The 23953-nt window shown below is 37.5% G+C and overlaps 1 protein-coding gene across 1 annotated transcript in view; it reads right to left on the bottom strand.

Moving 5' to 3' along the window:
* DOK6 (docking protein 6) overlaps positions 1 to 22604 on the bottom strand; it is a 242258-nt gene extending 219654 nt beyond the window's left edge. The window contains exon 1 of the mRNA XM_032681379.1: positions 22422 to 22604. Within this exon, the coding sequence (XP_032537270.1) occupies positions 22422 to 22604 (183 nt within the window). The remainder of the gene's footprint in view (positions 1 to 22421) is intronic.
* Positions 22605 to 23953: the final 1349 nt, after the last annotated feature.

Below are 23953 nucleotides of genomic sequence, written 5' to 3'. Positions count from 1 at the left end.
TTTTATTGACAAAAAGTAAAATAGGAAGGTGAACTCAGGTAGTTTTAGTCACTGTAAGCAAGTCATAAAATGGACCACATGGCCTTCAGGGTAGCTTCTGGAGTAATTAAAGAGGAAAATACAGATGAAATTATACAGATTTCTGGTAAAGAAGGTGGGAAATCAGTTAACAAATCACTGAGAAGTCAGGATGAAATGAAGAAAAAAATGAGGAAGTAAGTCAGACTTGCAATGGAAGTTCTACACTACCACCATAAAAAGGTCACCTCTAAAATAACATTGTTGTATTAATATTGAGGCAACTAATTTAATATTAAAGAGTAGTATATTAAATTGAATCTCTAGTGTAAAATGACAGTTTTATTCCTATTCTTCTGTCAGCATCCTTATTCAGGACATCTTACCCACGCTAAAAAGGGTCAGTCTCATGTGAATGCATAAGCAAAGGAAATTACTCCCATTTTTGTAAGAAAAATCACATGTTCATCTATTAATATCATTCCTATCAATGTAGGGCCTACTCTCCCACCTTCAAAGCACACCTTGATGACATTAATCTAAAATTATTTCATCTGCAGCTAGGGATATGCTTAACATAATGGAGACACCGCAAAATGAAACCAATTTATATTATACAAATTGGTTTCTTTGCTCTAAAAGATCAGAAGAAGTGGCAAGGCATTTTATTATGGGTGTGAGGGACGAAAAGAGTTGCAACACTTGAAGACTGGTTTCATACAGCTGTGCTTTTTACAGAAAGCCAGGTGTTAAAAGATTCTGAGGAAACACATCTTCTAGATCTTAGGATTTGGGTTAGATCCTCTTGAAAAATCTGAAGAATGAAAGATTTAACCCAAAAGAACATTAAGTTTTAATAGCTTTGCATGCCTAGGCTCACCCACCCTTGTTGAAACACACATAATCAATATGTAAGACATTTTCCAGCATAACAGTTGGTGTAAATGGTCTTTGAATGCTGCTACTAAAAGGCCTTTAAGTATCTATCGTTACTTGAATAGACAGGATGGTCAACCACTCTCAAACCATGGAGAATTTTAGTTATCCCATGTAAACTGCTTCATGCAGCCCTGTGGTCACCAAACCCATTATTCAGGAAGAACAACCTCTATCCCTTCCTGTTTGGTTTCTGCAGGACCACTAGCAGTGGCCTGGAAATAATTCTACATGGAGATTCAACTTCATATTAGATCATATGTAAAATGAAAGATACATTTCTCCTCTTGGTGCTTTGCTACTCATGTGCTCAGGTAAGCATACTGAAGTCAACCCAGCTCTCCTTTAATTTCATCGTGTTAGACTGATGTATTTATAGGAAAAGAATAGTAAAACAACATATGGAACCAGAACTTGACATAAAATTGTTCTGCATAGTTCTGTAAGCTTCAAAGAAAATACCCACAAATGCTTGCATATAGTAGACACAGATTTCAAGAGGACTTGTCTTTTAAGAATTAAAAGCATTGATAATGTGAGAGAGTGGCATGCCAACAAAGCAACAAAATTGTTCAAAGGCCTTTCAGACATAAAATTGTGAAGCTGGTTTATCTAAAAGTGAAGAAATGCTTGAGATCTCAATATTCCTCAAGTAAAAGCAAGAAAACATTAAATCCCAGAGTATAAGTGCACTGCACAAATTAACATACTTCAGTCAGTCTTAAACCCATATAATTCAATTTCTCACAGTGTTATTTAGTAAGTTCTTAGGTTCAGTTTTCTGTGAGAAGATAACCACACATGTTCCCATTTTTGATGGGAAGATTAAGGACCGCATAACACAAAGAAGGAAAATCCTATCTTACATAAGATAAAAATGGCTTAAATCTGACAGACTGAAATCAAGATCTTCCTTTTTATATTGGGCTCTGACTCTAAGCCACCAATACTGTCATTCCAGAGGTTGTCTCTCAACAGAAGTCTTGAGAAACATTGCAGAACTATGCATGCAGGAAGCTTCTGTCATAGCACATAGTATAATAATTTCAAATCAGTATGACACCTTGCTATTCACTGACTGACAATTCAGAAATGCTTTAGATAGGTAAAGTCCTCGCTATGTGGCTTATTCATGATTTTCTAAGCAGAGTTGCAGAGACACATCTTAGAGAATTTTTCAGATCTATTAAATTGCACTCGACAATTTGTCTAAAGTAATTTTGGTGAAATTAAATATATTCTTTTACTTGATTCTTGCTCCTTTCTCACCTCTCTCATCATCTAGATAGATAGCTATTACAGTAAGTAACGTCAGAGTTTAGACAAAAATACCAGGCAACAACTGTTTCTAGTGAAACTATTATTCACACAGGTACTTTCTCTTTTGTTTATTTTTGCAACAATAAAATTACTGGATTTGTTTAACTTGATTACAACATTGAGTTGTAAATGTCAAAGATTGTCCTTTAATTACTACAATTATTTATGCTTTTGTTAGAAATTATAGAAAACAATTGAAAGAAGTGTTCATTTAATAAATCAGCATTTCATTCAGGTACAAAAAGCCACAGACTACAAGGTAAAGGCTAGCTCAGTTGGTTAGAGCACAGTGCTAAGAACACCAAGACTATGGGTTTGATCCCTTTATGGGTTATTCACTAAAGAGTTGGACTCGTTGAACCTTGTAGTTCCCTTCCAACTCAGAATATTCTGTGATTCTGTAAAAGGATAAAAGCATTTTTACATTCACCAGTGTAAATGCATGTTCAGTTATGAACAACCTTTGCAACAACTGTTATCAGTAAAGAGAAATATTCACCTAATTCACCTTAAATTAAGATATGAAATCTGTTTAGCAACTTAATTTAAGAGGGAGGACTACAAAGATAAACATACTTACACAGTATTTGAAATGGTGTGCAAAATAGTGCATGTTTTGAGTAAGTCTGCATTTATAAACCTTCTCAAAACTGGCTGGGCTTTTAACGTTGTGTTCAAGCAACTTCCTGCTTGCTTTCCCATCAGTGTAACATCACTGCATAAACACACAGTCAAAAAAATTAAGAAATACATAGAGAATTTTATTGACCAGCCACATTAGCTACTAGAGAGGACACCGATTCTGAATTCCATAAATGAGGCTGTTAGTCTTATCACGTTTCTCCACTTTACAAACAAAGGCCTTGGCATTCTTTCACTCTGCATGGCTTGTCTTCTCACTCAGCACTTAGCTTTGCATCAGTTCTACTTGCTGGAAGCTCCTTATTCAGTTTTAATCTCATACTGATGATTATTACCAAAAGGGCAGGCAGAAAAGTGGGAGTGAAATGTGAACATAGAACTTGAAAAAGATTACTCTCATCACTGGTGAGAGAAGCATCACATGTGATTTCCTGGTTGCCATCAAGGTTCTTATATGTTTGAATGGAGAAACTATTTAGCAAAAACTGTCCAAAGAGAGGAAACACATTTGAACTCTAATGCTGCTGAGAAAGCAGAATGTGAAAGTTTCCCAAGGACTGGCAAGCTCTGGAGACCAACTGTTCCACTGAGACTGCAAGAGCTGATACACTCATGACACTGACAACCTGTTAGAAGGACAAGGCCACGGGCACACACAGACATCAACAAGACGTTGTACAACTCGTGCCATCCAAGAAATTTGTGGCTAGTACACACAGACAAATACTACAGCATCATTTGCAGCCCTGATGAGTGAACAGGCCCCTGAAGCTCTTCCTCAACACCTACCTAGAAGCCCCTCCTGGCATGTCTGCACAGCCCTCTGCTTCTGGGTAGACAGCCACATTGATTTTCCACCACTCCTCCTCTAAGTAATTGTAAGCAAGCATGTGAGTAAACTCTGTGAGAAAATAAGTAAACTGTTGTGTGAATTGTTATCTGTGATTAACAATAATGGTTTCATTTACCTAATAATAATGAATAAAAGGTGTCCTAAGCAATACTGGTTACGATTTGTATATTACCTCAACTATTTCTTCTGCTAGGGAAAAGGGAATTTACAATACTGACAAAGAAGTAGTATGACGGCTGTTTGTGGAGATGAAACCAAGAGAAACAAGATCTTAATTATCTACCGTTTTCTAGGCCTCCAGTAGAGAACATATTAGCTAAGAGCAAAGCTTGAACAGCGTGCTGACATTCATTGAGCTCCAAAAAAAATGGTCATGCTGCCAAATGCAATTTTTCCAACTGCCAGTAAGGCTTGGTAAGTCCAGTGTCCTGTGACCTTGATCAGAAATTAAACCCTTGCAGACACAAGGGCAGATTTCCACTAGAGAAAAGGGTGAAGAAGAGAGGCAACTAGGGACAGGGCAAGAGGAAATGGCCTCAATCTGTGCCAGGAAAGATTCAGGTTGGACATTAGGAAGAATTTCTTCACTGAAAGGGTGGTTAACCATTGGAATGGGCTGCCCAGGGAAGTGGTAGAATCACCATCCCTGGAAGTGTTCAAAAAATGACTGAACACAGCACTTGTTGCTATGGTTTAGTTCATATGGTGGTGTTTGGTTAAAGGTTAGACTCAAAGATCTTGGAGGTCTTTCTCAATCTTAACTATTGTATGAGTGTATAAAATGAAAGGAGATTATGTTGACAGAAGCTGCTTTTGTGGGGCAAACAGCAGAAAAGTAATTTTTCAGAGTTTTGATTACTGAAATTGAAATAAGCTGCTGACTCAACAGCACTGGTAGCAGATGCATAAGCCAGAAAAAGGTTCAGGGAGTTTGAGAGAGTAAAACACAAACTGTAGCTGCTTATTTTCTATTATTTATCACAGATGGCTGTTGAATTGCCTTAAAGTAGGTAGTAAAAGGCCAACCAAAAACTGGAACTAAAACATGAACGTATCTTCCCTGCTCTTTCCCTTTTATGTTTATCCTGGCCACATATGATTAGCATCACAGAACTGGATGATCCCAAGCTTGCCTTATCTACTTTGAAAACAAGATCTGACATCATGTACTTAGCTGTGTTTTCAAATGTGAGCAGTCAAGTGCCTGGAATTTCACAGTTCATTTTTCTTTCCAGTCACAGAAATAATACATTAACCCCTGGCAGCTGCAAGAAATTAAATTGAAAAGGCAGATCTGGTCAAACATTTAAAATTTAAACCACTGTATTGCAACATATGTGTGCAGTTTATCTGTTATTGTGTTTGTACATGGCATTATATTAACACGGAATTAAACAGCCCCACAGTAAGAAATCAGATAGGATCTCTTCTCCTGTAATAAAATCCGTCCTACACAAGACTAGCAACTATTGTGGGTTAAAACTCCTATTATAACAAGTGCAACAATGCTAGAAACTACAAGCTGCAATTTTAACTACAGAAGTTATACTCCTTTATTTCTCATTTCGAAAATGTTTTCAATATTGACTTATTCTAAAGTTTCCTTCATTTGCTCATTCCAACTGTTTACTTCTGTTTCACATCTCTTTTCTGCTTGTCCAGCACCATCTGAAATCTGTCTCCAGAGCAGAGACAGTGTATTGTGATAGAGAGTGAATCGAGTTAATAGCCACCCTCGCTGCATTTATGAGGCATCAAAGAGTTGTAAGGGGAAAATGCAACTATGGAAACAAACTGTTTCTTCATTTTAGTTCTTCTTTTTATTTTTTTTTTCTCTTTTTCCTGGATTGTCCACATAAAATTTGGAGAAATTCTGTAGGGGTAGTAGGACTTCTATTTGCTTAAGTCATATCAGATGTCTGCCCTAGAACTGTACATGATAGAAACAAATATAAGTTATCACTGGTTCTATTTACCTTTAACAAATGACAGCAATAAATAAAAGAATACACTGGACAAGCACTCAAAGGAAATTTTTTTAAAAGGAATTGAGGAATCAACTGGAACAGAGGTATGAAAATATAAATTGTTTCAATCTTACTAAATTTTTTTAATTATTATATTCAGATTACACTGTTTAGTCTATTGCTTTTTAAAGTACAAAATTGTCTTTGGTTTAAGGTATTTTGCTGCAACATATTCAAAACAAGTGAGTACAAGCTGCCCTAGGGTATGACTTTGTCAATCACAGGAGTACAACACTTTAGTGCAATTAGCACCTAAAATATCTACATCGGATGTGTTATCCATGAGTTTTTTTCCTAATTTATATGGAAAAAGAATAATAATTAAAAAAAAAAGCTAAGAAGAATCTCCTTCACCTGCAAATATCTTAACTACTTACTCAAATCACTCAAATGCCCTCAATCATATGCAACCACCATGACCAGAACATGACAGTGGCTTGGTAGAGCCCTCTACTGATTAAAGAGAATAAAATTAAACTATATATTTCACTCCTGATTTCAGAGTAGACAAAAAGCAAATATATAAGCAGTATGTCATTACTGACAAAGGCAATTTTCTATTTAAAATTTATTTATTGCTGGTAAAGCAAATGAAAGTTCTGGACAGATGAAGCATAACAACAGACAAAACTATAGAATTATTCTTTGGAATTATTATTTTAGAATATTAAGCAAACAATATTGTGCACTAATATACAGTTTTAATGTGCACTAACATATAAATTTTATGTTTCACAAGTTTGATTTGCCATTAACACTGAATATTGGAATCATCATCTCTGCCAGCATAATGGCAGGCAGAGAAAATACCATCATGTCCATGCAAATATATACTACAGGAAGATAAAAACAAATAATATTTTCTTCTTCTAAAACCTGTTCTCCACATTTTAATTCTGTATCACAATTTATAAGAGGAAGAAGGCAAGAATTGGAATAGGAGATGAAACATAAACTTATAAGACCATTAACAGTAAAGTACCGCACAGCACAGTTGCCATATGTGTGATTTACCTCAAAAAGTTCATGCAGTAAACAGTATTTTAGAATTACTGTTAGAAAATTAAACATAGAACTAAATCATAGTATTGTGAACACTCACATCCAGATTAAATCATTAGGAAATGCAAAAGTTAATATTTCTACATCAATGTTACCTAGTCAAGAACATAGTAGTATGTTTTCACCTTGTCTTATTAAAACGTATTATTTCATATTTTTCTGTTTCACACTTCAGTGAAGTGAAAGGAAAAGGCAGAAGAAAGAGTTCATAACTTTGCTGTCACTGCTATTTGACTGAAGACCCCTTCCCATGTTTACCAGAGTAGACAGATACGTTTTGGTAACTGTTTCTTGGCAACAGGAAGGAAAGTAAGTATCATCTTTTCTTTCCCTTTGTTTTGTTTTGTTTTGTTTTTTTTAACCTCACAATGAAGCATATAGCTTGGACTTAAAGAGACCATGGACCTGTGTAATGCAAATTATTATTCTGCATTTCCAAAACTCTTCTTGGAAATACTTTGCTGTTCTAATTTAGTAACATTAATAAGATTTAGATATATTTTGCTGCATCTGTGGGTAACAGCAATACTAGATAACAGATTCTAAATCAGATTGCCTAAAGAATCCATTGCATGGACATTTACACGAGGTTGCCAAAAAGCCTGGCAAGAAGGTCATTCTTGTGAGCCAGAATTGCAAGCCTCCAAGATTTTAAAGCAGAGAGGAGAACAGCCCTTCTGGACTTGGACTTGGAGTGCCTCTCACATCTATGTAGATTAGTTTTGTTTAACCATGATAGGCTTGTTTTGTCTACGACTACAGAACATACGGAAACAACTACTACAGAAGTTGCAGAGACCTGAGGAAACTCAAAACCAACCACTTGTTTGTATTTTAAAAAGCTGTCCTGTTACATATCTAAAATACTATGTAATACAACATCTAATATTTTGCGCTGTCATAGATCCACATGGAATTACAAGTTACTTAACTGAATACTGTTTGAAACAAAATTGACTGAGAAGTAGGGAAAATTTACAATATAATTAGTGTATGTTGATATAATTTCCATTTAAACTGCAGAAAAACTTATATATAATGCTAACTACTATTAGTTTTCTTAGTATACTTGATGAACATGCCCTGTTTCTCATCTTCTGAACATTAATAAATATTAGATTAGAGTTCTGTGTTAAAGTACATTACTATCTGCTCCTTTATACACATTCAGATATACATTATACGAACTGTGTGAGACGATGCAATATAGCTTAGAGAATACACTCTAAATACACTATGTCCAGTAACTAAATAGATCTTAATCATATTCAAGCAAAAAATCTCTTTGAATAGTGTCACTTATTTTTCAAACATGAAGATAAAAACTCATTTGGAGTTTACAGTAGCATCAGTTTTTCACTCAGCTAGTATTTTATATTTTCCTCTGCTCTAAGCTAAGCATGCAGCATACGAAAAACATGCCAGGATACAAAGAACTGGTACTTCCAGAGTGATATGTTAAGTACAAAACACATTTCCATTTATTTTTCCTTTTAGCTTTTGGGACATAAACAGCCATATAACAACATTATTTGGTATTTTTATTACTACTACATAAACTCAAATACAAATAACAATGGTTTTTAACTTAATAGCTCAGGAATGAAACAGCAGGTTAGTAGCTTAAAAGGCTACTACTGTATTACAATGTAATCATACCACATTCAAACTAAAATGAGAGGCTATCTCTGTTCAAGAACTAAATATCCTAAGGTTTAAATACAGTGGTCCTCCATCCATTCGTCAGACAGTAAAGCTTTTGTCATATTCAGCAACCTAAATGAAACGGCAGTTTAGTGAATAAATTTTGATGTCAAGTCTAAATTTTAATATTGGGAAGATAAAAGTATTTATGTAGATAAACTTAGATTCAGGAGCACAATTGGCGTTTCTTTTTTCCTATACTCAATTGAACCTCAGATCTCCCAATGCCATGCAAATCTAATAGTTGCATGTATCCTTCTCCAGGAAGAAAAAAAAAATTATATTCAAGAGTCAGCGCAAATCAGTGAGGTGAACACTCAGCTATCACTTCAACTGTAGGCTTATTTTAGTACTAGCTGTGTGACATATAACTCAGAAAAGTTTTTCCTTCTCTTTTCTCAAAGAAAGGCCTTTCTTTACTCTCAAAAGAGAAATTTTAATGATGCCACGTGCTGAAATACCTCATCGTCAGTTGGTGCTTCAGAAAAGCCTGCTGTTTGTCCTCACACTCTTCACGCAAGTGTGACTGTTTCTCTCTAGTTAACAAATTTTAGCTTGCATTAAACCTTATCAGTAAACATGGCAGTACTGCAAAATCAGCAATTAAGGCCTCAATAGCTTCCACCAATTAGAGCTGTTGTGTGCCAAGAGCTACAGCAGAGACAGATTGTGCGCCGGGTTTATTAACTCATACTTTTTGCTGCAGAACAGCTAAGTGCCTCTTTTCTGGCCACATTAAAGTACATATAGTTGTTTCACAGTGACATACGCCTCTGCCTTAAAAAACAAAACAAACCCCCCAGAAGGCTGTGAATTTTTCATTTGGGAGCTTTCATATCTATACCAAAGCAACTACTATCTCTTTAAGGGAAATGCAATCCAGCATTGCTATACCTGTTGCTATGTAGACAGCAATTCTTTTACTGTTTTCAGCTTTGAACCATCTAAACAAAATTGTTTTCCACTTCTGTTTGTACCCTCATCCTCCCCTATCAGTGCTTTCCCTGATCCCCAGAAAAACTGTACAATACAAATAATCTGATGGGGATTTCACCCACGAGTGACCATTTCTTCATCAGTATGGGGGGAGAAGGGAATTTACAGTCAAGCTCCAGAAATCCATTCGCATATACATGATGGCAGAAATGGACAATAAATTTAGATGGAGAGAAATCTTTCAGTGAAAAAAAATACCAAGAGAGTTTGAAGGATAGCTTTAACATTTCAGATGCTGGAATGTAAGCTCTTTCGGGCAGGGACCACAATGCTGTTAGGCATTTCTATTCTTTTCAGCACAGTTCGACAATGATTAATTTGCACTGCAGCACTAGAAATCATGAACAATTATAAACTGGGGTTTTCCAAAGTGCTGCATACCTTCAGCATCTTTTTTATTTAAATGCAGATAAAGAGGTAGGCCTACAAGAAACCATTGTATGAAAGTCAAGATTTCTTTCAGCAAGAGAACACGCGTTTAAGGCTAAATGTTAGAAAATGTCATTCACTGCATCCGTCAGAATAACTAGAATGCAATATTAACAGCAATTCACATAACAGAGTCCATTTAATATGGTCATTAATATTTCACACTGATTTTGAAACTGAAGAAAAAAGGAGAAACCAAGATGCATATGTAAAAAAATTTATATTTCATGAACCTTAATTGCTGTAACTAGGGCACAGGGATTAAAGGCCTATGCCTAAGGCATCTGGTCTTGATATTGCACAAACATTTCAATTTTTGGTTTCAAAAATTAAGTTTTTTAACCGTCTTGGTACTGAAAAAAAGCTGAAATGTGAAATCTGAACAAATCCCATTTACATGAGATGCATTCCTAAAATTTCTTATTTACCTAGAAAAAAAAATTTTCATGATGAGGAACTTAACTGTTCAGCTTAGTCTTTAATAGCATTTTCTGGGATTGATAGAATTTTATGAAATTGCTGAAACAAAAAACTGAATGAAACTTAATCAAAACACTTACTGCTATGGTGAGCCTTTTGGCTGGCGTGTGACACCTGAAAACACACTTTCAGAGATACTTGCACAATTAGATGTGCCTAATGCAGATTTGGCCCTCTTTAACAGGGGTCTTTCCTCTGTATTTGTATATAAATTCATTGAAAGCCTAACTTAATGAACAAACACTAGTGACAAAAATTAAGAATCTCTTGGTAATTATGTATTGCTGGTTGAGCTTCCATTTTCACTATTTCAGTCATGATCATCTTAACAGCAATGCAGTCAGCTAGGCTTTGTTTTATAGCACTCTAAAGTTGATTTCAAAGGGTGTCAGCAGCATTCCTCATTTCAAATCCCCTGGTTTAACTCAGTTCATCTATTGTGCATTCAGCTCACTCATAAGCATTAGAGAGAGTGCACTGTGGCACTACTGTGGGTAAGCTCAGGTCAATGAAAATCAATATAATTTACAACTTTTTACATTTTCCTAGACTTAAAAGCCTGACGTACTGAAGGAGACTGTATTTCTTCATATGCTTTTCTACGGACATGTAGATATTTGGCCCATTATTTCAACACCTTTTAATTAGTACAAGTAAATCAATTAAGTATATTAGGAAGTGTATCTGTTTGTTTGAATGAGAACAGGTATTCATTCTTTCTCGTAACTTTCCAGAAAGGAAAGTGTTAGTTTTGCTGTTGGGAGATCAATATTCACCTACAGCCTGGTCTAGGAAATATTTCTGGTAAGTCACAGATGGAAAAAAAAGGATTCCGAGGAATCAAACAAGAGGCATCACCTCACTATAGTTTTAAATTTAATTTTGTTCAGATTGTAGTGGAGGATATATTCACCTTGAATATTTTTTTTTAGGTGAAATTACTATAAGCCACAAAATAACATTATACAGAAACACGGCAGAAATGACTCATTTGTCATTTCAGAGGAGAAAGGGAAAAAAAAAATCCAGGTAAAAATTATTTTCTGACATCAAGTATTCTGGAAAATACACCTCCAAACCCATTTTGAAATGTATTTACCCTCTGGGTTCTCTTGGGACACAAACTACATTATGTTATGATCATGTCGAAATTATGTCAAAAATATTTACAAGTAACATTTACTTTTCTATTTTCTCCTTCAGTTCAAAAAATCCCAAAGCAATACATCTAAACACTCTAGGTATATTATTGTATAAAAGCTGCTAGAGCAACATTTATCCTCAAATAACTATACTATGAGGTCCACCAGTATAAATTTTCCTCTCATTGCCCATAAATCTGATCTAAATCTATTCCATTGCTGCTGTACAGATTCCCCCTTATGTTTCACTGTGAGGCTTCCATTCACAAAGCACCTCAGACACCTAATTCTGATAGTTTAACCAATGTGCTCTACCAGCTGCTAAACTGTTTCCATTAGTTAAAGCTCCCTTTTACAATTTGTAAGCATTATCTTCATCCCAAATGATTAGTAAGTGTCTGAAAATACTCTACAGGCATTCAGACGTAATTCTTCAAAATAACCTGAAATCTTCTGAAATGGCCATGATCTGGTAATATCCTGTTTGGCCTTTGGGTCTTGAGCAAGTCCTATAATGTGCGGTTGCTTATATTCTAGAAATAAAGCCTTTGCATTCACACATCTACTTTACCTTTAAAAAACTGCAGTGCTCTTCTTTATTGAGAACTCTGGGACCATAAAAGTAATTCCATTCCTGTTTTTCTGCAATGACATGAGATTAGAGCAGTCTGTTTTCTTTCTTTTGGTCTGTATTCCTTTTGCTACATTTTTAATATTCATATATTTAATACATCACATATCATTATTGGGAATAAAAGCTGTCAGAAATTCAATTCTATCAGGGAAAGATAGAATTGAGAATTTTTTACTCTTTCTCCTACTTTTTTTTAGGATGGATCTACATTAGAATTTTTATTATTAAAAAACCTAAAAGTCCAGATGATTCAATGATTGGAAAAATGTAACATCATGAGGGAACTGGGTTTCATTAAACACATTACTAAATAAATGTGCTGACATTGCATAAGCTTCAACCAGTATGTATCACATTAGAAAAGGCTATCCAGTATATTTTCAACCTTTTCCTTTGAGCTATGACCCACTGAAGAGGATAGCAAACATTTATTGATCTCAAAGTGATTTCTTTTCTGCAGAAAAAAAAAATATTTTTTTATTAAAGGGAAACCAGGACCCTGAAAATCTTGGTTGCTACAAATCTCCTTCTGGAAATGTTCACACCAGCATTACTGCAATGGACAACCCATAATTTGATTTTTCCCCCTTTTTTTTTTTTCTTTTGTAACCTTATACATTTCCTTTCGATAAATGCTTTTTTTTTCGATAAGTGCTTTTTTATTTCACATATTGTGTAGATAGATTTCCTCAAGAAAAAATGCATTTTATCACCTCGAGAGTCTGAAAGTGGACCCAACTGATTCACTCTATAACCTGCACAAAGTCCCACAGACTGTCCTCTATGGAACCATACAAATACATGCTCTTCGTGCTGAGCTCCAAGATATTATGGGTAAAATGCACAACTTAAGCCTAAGCATTAGTATTGCTTAGCAGAATGGTGTTGGTGTACACATACACAGAGTATGGTGTTTCAATTTTTTTTTTGTGGAAGAATATGCCTTTTATAAATTTGGAGATGAGAAAACTGATATCTTCTCAAAATCTGACCAGTGATGCACTGCACTAGGAAGGAAGAGATGTTGCAGTAACATCTCTTCCTTCACCCCACTTTAATCAGGATTGTTGTATTATGTAACATGTATTTGACAAATATAGCTAATTTCTGCATGTCTGGGGTCAGAAATTTACATCCACAATTGCAGACCAGCAACCCAAGCAGTTATGAAATTACCTCATGCACCATATTCAGCTTTCAGAATTATTCTACCACATAAGATTTGAATAATTGTACCTTAAACATTTTCAATATCTACCATTCAACACTTCAGATTTTGTGCTACAATTCTGCCTCAAGGCAAAAGAGATATAAGGCCTATCATAGTTAGCAGCTTCAGATTTCTAGCATTCCTATTTGTGACACTAAGATGAAGACTGAAAACTGATGAGCAATCAGGAAGATCTGGGGGGAAAATGCAAAATATTTATTTTCTTTATATACAAAAATCTAGAATATGTCAGACACCTGAACAAATCCTGACTGTAAAAGAGAATTCATAGAAGAATTCAGTGAAACATATTTTCCAACCAAAGTAAAAGTCTTCATACAACATTAAAATAGACAGTGTATCTGGCTGAGCGGTGAGGTTGGACCAGGTGACCTCCAGAGGTGCTTTTTAACCTCAGCCATTCCATAGTTATGCAACTCAAATTACTAAAAATAAAATTCTAATTATTCCAATGTTTTCTATACAATTGTAGCACCTAATAATACTTTGACCATAATCAGCACTAGCCAACCTACGTATCTTAACAGAGAACTTAACAAGAGTTTATAGTTGAGACAGACAAAATAAAGAAGTGGCGGATGAAAAGAGATTATACTAATTTCACAAACAGAAAAGTTCAGCACAGAAAGCCTGTTTCCCATTTACACTAAGAGCATTCACTATATTGGCAGTATAAGGGGCCTTAACACAGCTTTAAATTTATTTTACGTAGTGTACAGTGGGCTTAGCATAACTTAGAATAAGGCTGGAATGAATTAAAGTGCTCAAGATTACAAATTATATCTCTGAAAAAGACTAAAATTTAACTTTTCTCATATAGATTCCAACATATAAGTACAAAGATTTTTGTCTTCTTGAAGGAGGTTATTTCATTAACAGTGCAAAAAGCTCCAAAATACATTTCATAGTTTAAGATACTAGGACTACACAAAATAAAATCAGTAAAATATCAATTTTTTTACTACCTTTCTTGTTACAACTATGGAAAATCAACCTTCTCTCTTTCTTGTTATGATGCTATTATTATCATACTATTATATACGTATATATATTATACATAGTGTATGCCTTATTATTATAATATTAATCTAGTTTATTATATTAATCTAGTTTATTAGTATATCAACTTCAATTAAAATTAAGGCTTTCTCCATTATTAGTTTTATTCATACACTTTATTATTTCACATTCGCACATCATACTTGAGCTAGATAACATTTACTGTGTGAAGTAATTACTTTATCAAAGACTATACTATCTAAAAGTAGTCTGATAAATAAAAACAAAAATAAAAGTAATTATAGTAAATATAAGTTTATAAGAATAAACTGTCCTCTTCTTAGGTACTGTACAAAACCAATAATTATGACTACTCATTCAGAAAACACTTCTGTGTTCTTATTTTGTAAGACTTCATGTACTCTTTCTTCTTTGCAAGAAAAAAAGTATTTGCATGAGAAAAGTGAATATACCAATTCACTCCGAGGGCAGGGAACCTTAGAGCAAGAGTGTCTAAAAAAAAAGAAAAATCCAGGGACAAACAAAAAGGGTATTAGAAGTATCACGAGCTTCCTGCTCAAAGATGTTAATAATTTGGTTCTAGAGTAGTGAAAACCTTTCAATATTAAACTTTGCTATTAATTCTTTTTGCAATGAACAGGTAGGAGAAATACACCAAAGAGCCATTCCTCCAGTAGACAGACAGTGTGCAACTTTTTTCCCCAGGTCTAGTCAATGCTGTGTGCTTCTAATTCCTTACTGACATATTAATGAATACAACCTCTCCAAAGTTCAGTCCAGATAAGCCAGAGATGATGAGAGTCAGTTTGGCAACTGAACAACAGAGAGAAAGAAGATCAATTTTTAAAAGATTTACACACTTCCATCAATTATCTTCCTAATTTATGCGCATCTGAAGTGAACAGTAATTCCTGCAAGGCTCCATTTGCATGGTCTTGTAACTTCTAAGTGTGACAGCAATGACGTTTCACACACTAAAATTGTTAAACAGCTTCAAAATCTGGAAGACTTATTTTCATAGAATCATAGAATCAACCAGGTTGGAAAAGAACCCCAAGATCATCAAGTCCAACCCTTGATCCAACACGACTGTAGTTACCAGACCATGGCACTAAGTGTCACATCCAGTCTCATCTTAAAAATCTCCAGGGACGGTGAATCCACCACCTCCCTGGTCAGCCCATTCCAATGTCTAATTACTCTCTCTGTTATGCAGTGATTCTGCAGTGATCTGCAGTGATCTGCAGTGAAGATCACTTTTGAAAAGAAGTATATTTCATATCTAGATTACAGACTGCACTATTTTTCCCTTAATTTCTAAGCAGACATCAAAATTAACATTCATCTTCAAAACCCTTCAGTGGTAGTCTCAGCTTTCCAAGATCCTATCCTAGTCCATAAGAGTACTCCTGGAGTCAGTAGATTTAAGTCTGATACCAGTTGAAATCTCACTGTTTTGGAAATCTCGTTGCCTGTACCAAGTTTTCAGCGACAGTGGTTTAAGAGCTGGTCTAAACAATCACACAATTTTTCTTCTCAGACGTGATGTGTGTATATGTATTCTGAATAATAATAAAAAATATTAATCAAAGCAAGCATTTATGTGACACAGGTGTCAAGATACAGTTACCGCACACACTCTCGCTTAACTTTTTTTAATAAGTTTGCAATTTTGTCCTACTGTACAAAAACTTTCTCCACAAGATTAAAAGGTTTCCTGGTTTTTCTTCATTGACTTTCTTCAGAAATTTCATAGTATTTAGAGTTGAAGTATGTATTTTCCTCTGGAAAAAAAAATTCAACCAAACAATGATTCATTACATTAATACACCAGGATATTTTTGAATCTGAGGAGCTGCACTGCAAGTTGAAAAGATAAAAATGCAAAATGCGGTGAAACATTTATAATTATTATTTTAAACATAGCAGATATTAGAGGATATACTATACAGTAAAACACCCATGCTTGGTTAAATAATACATTATTAATTTAAAGAACAGTGAGGATATAATTCAGAATGCATACACATGAAAGTATTTCTCACCTTCAACAAAGAGATTTACATTTTTCAAGGACTGCATAGAAGTATATTAACTACATCATGACATTTGTGAAAAGTTGTCCAACTAACTGATCTTTCACACAACCTAAAACAAAAGACAAACTTTCCAGGGTAATGTAGACCCCAAAACCTTTACTCGATTTTTTTTTTAAAGAGTATTTCATAGCATGCCTTTTTTGAACGGTCTCATTAGTACCTATCTAAAATGTATTCTCTATACAGTCACATATATAAATGTATAACTAACAACCGACTCACATATGCTGTTGCCTGAATTTGTTGTTGCCAGGCAACAGCTATAGAGCATTTTGCACTGCTTGCAAAAATCTGAATGAATGATTCGAAGAGAGATTATTTCTAAAATACTAGGAAGAAAACTCACTACTGGAATTACATGAATAATTCCTTGTATATTTCAAGGATTCATAGAGAATGTTCCTTCCATAATTACTGAAATGAGAAAGGACACTCCTTTGAGTAGAATTTGAAGGGCATTTTACAACAAGGAAATTCATGTTCTATGCATGCAGTTAATGTTCCACATGGACTCTGAACCAAAGCCACCAAAGTTAATGGGTTCCTTAAACTGACTTCAGGGTCTTTTCACTGATCTTTTATTGGGTTTAACATCCATCACAGGACAAAAATTACAGACTCCTAAATGAAAAAACAGAAGGTCATCACCTTACAGGAGATACAAATAAATTCTCAATAAATTTTACCATCTCAAAATATGCAAGTGAAAGAGAGTCTGTACGAACACTTCTTTGTGTATTCTTCATACAGCTAAGGTCTAATCTCATTGAGGCTAATGGCATTACACACAAAAGTAAAAATAGAAGCATCTATAATCCATTGATAACATGGATGTGATATGCTATCTACAAAAGAGAACTACTTGTCTCTTTAAGTAAGAGCCATCCATTACAAAATTACTAACCTTTGGCTACCATACCTCTTGGGAATTAAAAGGTGGAAAAGCACATCAAGAAAATCAACTGGGAAACATAGCAACCTCCAAAGTGCTTACCACAAGCCTGACTCACAAGTTGTTTTAAACACAAACATTAGCATAAAAAGTTGTTGGACTTTTTGTCCGTGCTTACCATGGCTGCAAGATATTTCTTTCAATTTCCTGTACAATATGCTTAATCAATAATAACTAGTCAGAGGCTAAAAATGATTATTCTTTCCATAATGACCAAATTGGAAATCCACGTATTTTGCTTTTAATTCTTCAAATCCATTCATGTGACTTGGTAAGAAGTACTACAAGCAATAATTATTGGTATTTTAAATGATACTTTCAGTACAATGTAGTGAATGTAACCAGCTGTTTTAATGGATCCCAGTGAAATCCTTTTAATTCCGTATCTCAGGTTGAACTATCATGAACTATCACGAAAAAGAAACTCTTTTATATGGAAGGAATCTGGAACCTAAATCCTGTCCATCTAGAGCTTTCTAAAAATTAAAATAGATACATTATAAATAGATACATTATAAACCAGAATTAAGGTTTTACAGTTTCATTCAAATTATTTTCATGCTCCAAGATGTAATTCATAGTTTATGTCATCGGTCAGGATGTGGTTATATAAAAGGCAATCTCAGTGCTTTCAAACAGGCTGAGCAGATTTTCCACAGATAATAATATAAAATAATCTACAGAAAGGATATCCACTCCAGGCCACACAACTTGCTTGTACTTCTTCATGTGTTTGTTTCTTAGAATATGCTATGGCAACTCGAAGAAGAAACAGAAAGAACCTTTACTTTGCCCTCTGTATTCATCATGACCCACTTGCAGAGTCAGTACAATCAATCAATGTAATCTCAAACCCAGGACATTTTGCAGGTCCCTTTGCTTTCTTCACCATAAGTATCCACACGATATCAATTAAATGTTAGGATTTTGTAAGACACATACTGCATTTTTTCAAGAGGAACCAAGTTGCAATCAGACACTTGTATTCATAGCATTGTTAGTGCTGATTGATTGAAGACAGGGGTTAACAGCAGAAGGAGAAACACGATGTTCATTTTCACAAAAGGTACTTGTAATGATCTAAAAGTATGGTTAAAAATAGGGGGGTTTATAGGTAAAACTTCTCATTTGGTGACTAAGAGAAACCTGCTATTTATTGTTCAATCAAGACTGAGTGGTAGATACAATTTTCTCTTTGGATAGCTGTATTAGAGTGTAAACTAAACCACTCAGAAATAATTCTACTTAGTATGTGGAATCACAGAAAAATCAGTAATTATTCATCAGCTGAGTGAAAATTTCCATTAGACAGGATTCTTTTGTTCTGTGGCCAAGGCGTGACCAAAAAAAAGACAGAAACAAACAAACAATAAGATTATGACTTCGAAGGTTGATATGGGTCAAAACAAGACTATCGAAGTGACACAATGCTCCATTTTTAATTAGACTTCCCAATGCAACATCAAATTGTTTTTCTTCTGAGAAACAGCACTTCAACAAGGCATGAAATACTCACAGCTTAGTTTATTAGGAGGCAACAAGGGATTCCAATCTGCTACAACAATGTTTCAGCCTATAAGCACAGCCAGTGCAGTATAAAATTGTGTCATATGAATTTTAATGTGACACAAGTATGAAAGATTCCAGAAGAACAAAGGCAGCACAGTCCTGTTCCACGCTACACAAAGACCTATTCTGATCTGAACAGCACACCACATTACAATCAAATTTATTTCAAAGGAGGGTTGCACAGGTCAAATGTAATGGCTGCAAGAATGAGGTATTTCCTTTATGTAGCATTAGAGAAAAGCAAAATATCAAACAGTGCAGGAATGCCAGGGTACTGAAAAGAAAGGCATATTAGGCTGCAGAGAAACAGATTTTATAAAGATGTTTTAATTATATGTCATCCTCACTGACTACAGTTTCTAAGTTTCAAAGATACTGTGATACCTCGATGAAGATGTCATGTATACAGTGAGCTTGTCTATTACATAGCCTTAATATATATTTAAAATTTCAAGGCACCAGAGAAAAGTTTCATGTACGGTTCACACCTAACTAAAGGAGATAGGTTAAGTGGTCTAACTGGCTGGATGTCTCTTCGTGGCCTGATATCTCTATGGCAGAATCATGATTCTTCCCAGATGTCAGAATCCAACAACAAGAGAGAGGCTGGTAAGCTCCACAGCTGACTATCCGATCTTACAACAAAAGAAGCTACTTTAACAACTTAAGGTATCAGAACAATGAGGTCGACTTGAAAGTACTGGACTGTCAGAAAATATACAGAAATCCTAAGATGTAAATCCAACAGTAAATGGGCAATTAAGGATAAGGTTGAAAAGTAGGCAAAAAATCTTAATGATCAGGTATCAGTAAACAAAAAGGGCAAATTCTCACAGTACTTCTTGCCATGGATTTCCATCAAGATTTAGGCTTCATCTTTGTCTTCAATCAGCCTTCTGAACAGTATGATGGAAACACAGCTCCAAGTCCTGACTGCACAGTTCAGAATGGATTGTTGTCCATCCTCTGTGACTGGAGACAATACTCCACGCCACCTCTGAACACAATTTGCAGATACGTGGGCAGTAGGCACAGACAAGTAACAATACTTAACGTAAGACAGTCATAAGAAGTCAGAAGAAAACATGCATACCTCTTTAAAAAAACCATAAATACTTTCTATTTTACAATTAGATGAAGATTTACTACATGAGTTTTTGAAAACTAAGTTCTTGGAAAACCAAATTCTATCAGAAAGTTCAGCCCAAATCAAAGCTTGTTGCTGTGGAGTTTTTTCAAAAAAATGAAAATACACTATTGAACTATCTTCCATTTGATTCCCAGCCAGGGCTCCCTCAGTCACAGAACAAGACAGAATAAAAGTTGCATTGGAAGAATTTCTGTAATGAATTGGCTACCAGCCCAAAGGTTTAGAATTAGTTTTATTGCCCAAGTCTAGCACTAAATCAGTATTAGTCACCTCAGCTCTCCAAGTTCTAATCAATCTACTTCTTGGGAGACTTTGAAATATTCAAAGAATGTAGACTGTTATGACCAAAAAACCCCATGCCAGTAAGTTCCAGTGTATAGGAATGTAACATAACCAGTGAGAGAGAAAATCCTATTGACATATTTAAAAATTATCTTAGTCTTAGTTTTCAGAACCCATAGCTCTCTTCCCTCCTTTCAATATTTTTTGGAGGTTAAAAATATTCATTCACCACCAGACATTTATATCCCTGAAAATTGATGTATTCACCTACATTATGACAGCTCTAGTGTAATTCATTAACGTTTGGACTTGGAGACAGACATAAAGGGAAAAAATACAAACCTTTAATGTTTCACTTGGTGAACAAAAATTGCATTAATTTAGATATTCAGTCACAAGAATCCAATTAGCTATGGATATATCCACACATATTCATACCTTTCAGCCATCACACTCATTTGAATTTTGATGCTATTTTCTATAAAATATATCCATTTACATTGTATTTAATAGATTTATCAGATTTGCATTTCCATATGTCATATTTAAGCTTATACTACCACCTGCCTGAGGCTGTATAGTCTGAATTGTCACCCTCATAAACCACTTCAGTAGGAGAAAATCCTCCGTAGACACTGTATGAACTCTTTCCCTTCTGCTTAGTGTAGAAGCATGATAATCATTAGGACCAGGAATAATATCCACACACAAAAAAAGCATTTATACGTGTCCCCCTCAAAAAATCAGATTAACATCTTCAAAAGAAAATATTCAAGCTACTTAAGATATATTGCAATGAAATACCACCTTCATAATTTTTTTACACAAGTCAGCAAGTATAGACCAAGATTACTGTGATATGAACTCTACATTTGTTGCATATATGCCATACACATAGGTATATAAAAGTATTTGCATACATAAACTATGCATATACATACTTCACACTTAAAGGACACTGAGATACCTTCCTATACAGATTTGCAAATCAAACAGATTAACTCTGATTCCAACTACTAACATCAAGGCAATGCAATACCATCATCTCTCTGCTTTGTGTTGGGCCCATCTAGTAACACTGCTGAGCTGGGGGAAAAACTGATGAGCAAAGGTTAAGCAGAGGACTGCCAGAAACAAACTAGGGCTTAGAAATTGCTCTTTCAGATAAGACTAATGCTTTACTGATGCACAGAGTGACTTTGAGGTTGCAAAATCATTAATAAGAGCATCCATTCTCTTTGCATTTACATCATCTCTCATACATTTGGACTTGGGGCAATTAAGGGCTTGGACCAAACTTTCCTGTGCTCTTTTGGAATTAACAGCCCTGCCAAGGTACCAAAGTGCTCCAAAGGTCAATTTCTGATTATTGTCCTACCATCCTGCAAATGTGTCTGCAAGCAAAGCACAGCATCTGGGGAAGGGAAAAGGGGAGAGAAGGAGGAGGAGATAAATATTAGCACTGTGATAAGCTCAAAGATCATGACTTGGAGGAGGGCAGATTTCACATGGTCCCTGCTCTGTTAGGTTTCAGGGGAAGCAGGAAGAGAGGCAGCCCACCTCCCTGGAAGGGAGAGCAGGTAGAGACCCTGCACTTTTCTGCACGTCTAAAGAAAAAATGAAGCATGAACTCAAAGAACTCCAGACCTCCCCTCAGCCCTAGTCGGGTTTAATCTCGAGCCAACAGGGATTTGGATCTTTTGGGATCACTGTCAACACTGCTAGCTGTGCAAGCTAGCGAGCCTTCTCGTTCTTACACAAAGGGTAAGGAGAAAGTACAAACTGATGATTCCCGGCACCGACTGAAGTTTAGAAAATCCTGACCCTTATACACACTCTGTTTCAAGTTCACTGCCTTTTCAAGGTTTGCTGTACCCCGTCAGGGAAAGTGCACTTGGCCAATTCGATAACACCGTGTCGCTGAGCACACGGTGTGTAGTGAGACCAGCCACGCTCACCTAAGGGACCGCCCCTAGTTTTTATCACTGTCAGACTCTGCATCTGCCTTTCGGTCCACCTCCCCTCCCCGCCCGCCCCCGGCCCGCTGCAGGCTCTCATTCCCCAGTCCTCTATGCCCTGGGGCACGAGCACCCCCACATCTCCACGCCCGCTTTTCTCAGTTACTGTTGGGCTGCTCTGGTACCAGCCTCCAGTGTTTTCAGACCCTGCCCTGATTGAAGACATCCCTCTCCCAAAATGGGAGAGGAAGGGAGAGAGGGAAGGAGAATCTCTGCACAAAGTTTTTTACAGATCCTGCCTGCGCCTTCCTCTCCCCGCCCAAGCCCCTGCCGGAGGCAGTAGGGTGAAGGACGGGGGACGGCGGTGGGGAGGGAAGCGGGAGAGGTACGGACGCCCAAGTGGGGTGTTATCCTCGGCCCGAGGAGGACAAGGGAACGGGACGCAGCTTTTAGCGGACAGTGACCCTGGCAGGCGAACGCTGAGACAGAAGGGAGGAGCGGGTGCCTTCCTGGAGACAGGAGCAGCCGGCTCTCTCCGAGAGCAATGGCAGCGCATCCCCACCGACCCCTACGGAGATGGGAGCAAAGTCCGAGCCCCAGCGGCGGCAGCAGCAGCGGCAGCGGCAGCGGCAGCGGCAGCAGCGCAGCAGCAGCAGCGGCAGCGGCAGCTAGCAGCAGGTCGCCGCGCCCCGCGCTGGCGGCCCCGGCCCGGGCACTGCCGCCCCCCAGGCCGGCGAGGTGGCCGCCAGCGCCTCGCCCCCACCCCGGACAGGGCCGGCGAAGGGAGAAACTCACTCACCCCCAGCTTCCTGCTGCGGATTTTCACGTAGCCCTGTTGACTATATCGTTAAAGTTGGAGGCATGGCCAGCGCTGCTTGCTTCCTCCCCTCCGCGCCCGGAGTCCTCCTCCTCCACCGCCGCCGCCGCCTCCTCCTTCTCCTCCTCCCCCGGGCCCTCCGGGTGCCGCCGGCCACTGGCTCCAGAGGCGCTTCTGGCATCCAGGCAGCGGCAGCCGCCGCGCTCCGCTCCGCCCGCTCCGCGCCGCTCCCGCGGCCCGCCCGGCTCCGCTTCGCCCGGCGCCGCCCGGGGGGCGGTGGCGGCCGCTCCGCTCCCCCGCTGGCCCCTCGCTGCCCCCGCCCCGCCGCCGCCCCGGCCGCCGGCCCCGCTCCGCTCCGCCCGGCGGTGGCTTCGCGGCTGCCCGCGCCTACGGCCGGGGGCGGGCGGGGCGGTGGGCGGGGCGGGGCGGAGCGGGGACACCGCCCCCGGCGCCGCGGCCGCGGAGCCCGCCCTCAGCGCGCACCCTCCCGCCGCCGGGGGACGGGGACCCAGGGTGGGTGGCGCGGGTCTCCTGGTGCCGGGAGAGCTCCGCGCCCCCGGGCATGACACCGCGCGGCGGCCAGATGCCCTCCTCGGCCTTGGCCGAGTGGGTTTACCTACTTTTCTCCAGGC

Source organism: Chiroxiphia lanceolata, chromosome 1 (genome assembly GCF_009829145.1).
Source record: "Chiroxiphia lanceolata isolate bChiLan1 chromosome 1, bChiLan1.pri, whole genome shotgun sequence".
NCBI lineage: Eukaryota > Metazoa > Chordata > Aves > Passeriformes > Pipridae > Chiroxiphia > Chiroxiphia lanceolata.
This window is presented reverse-complemented; position numbering and strand designations above follow the sequence as displayed.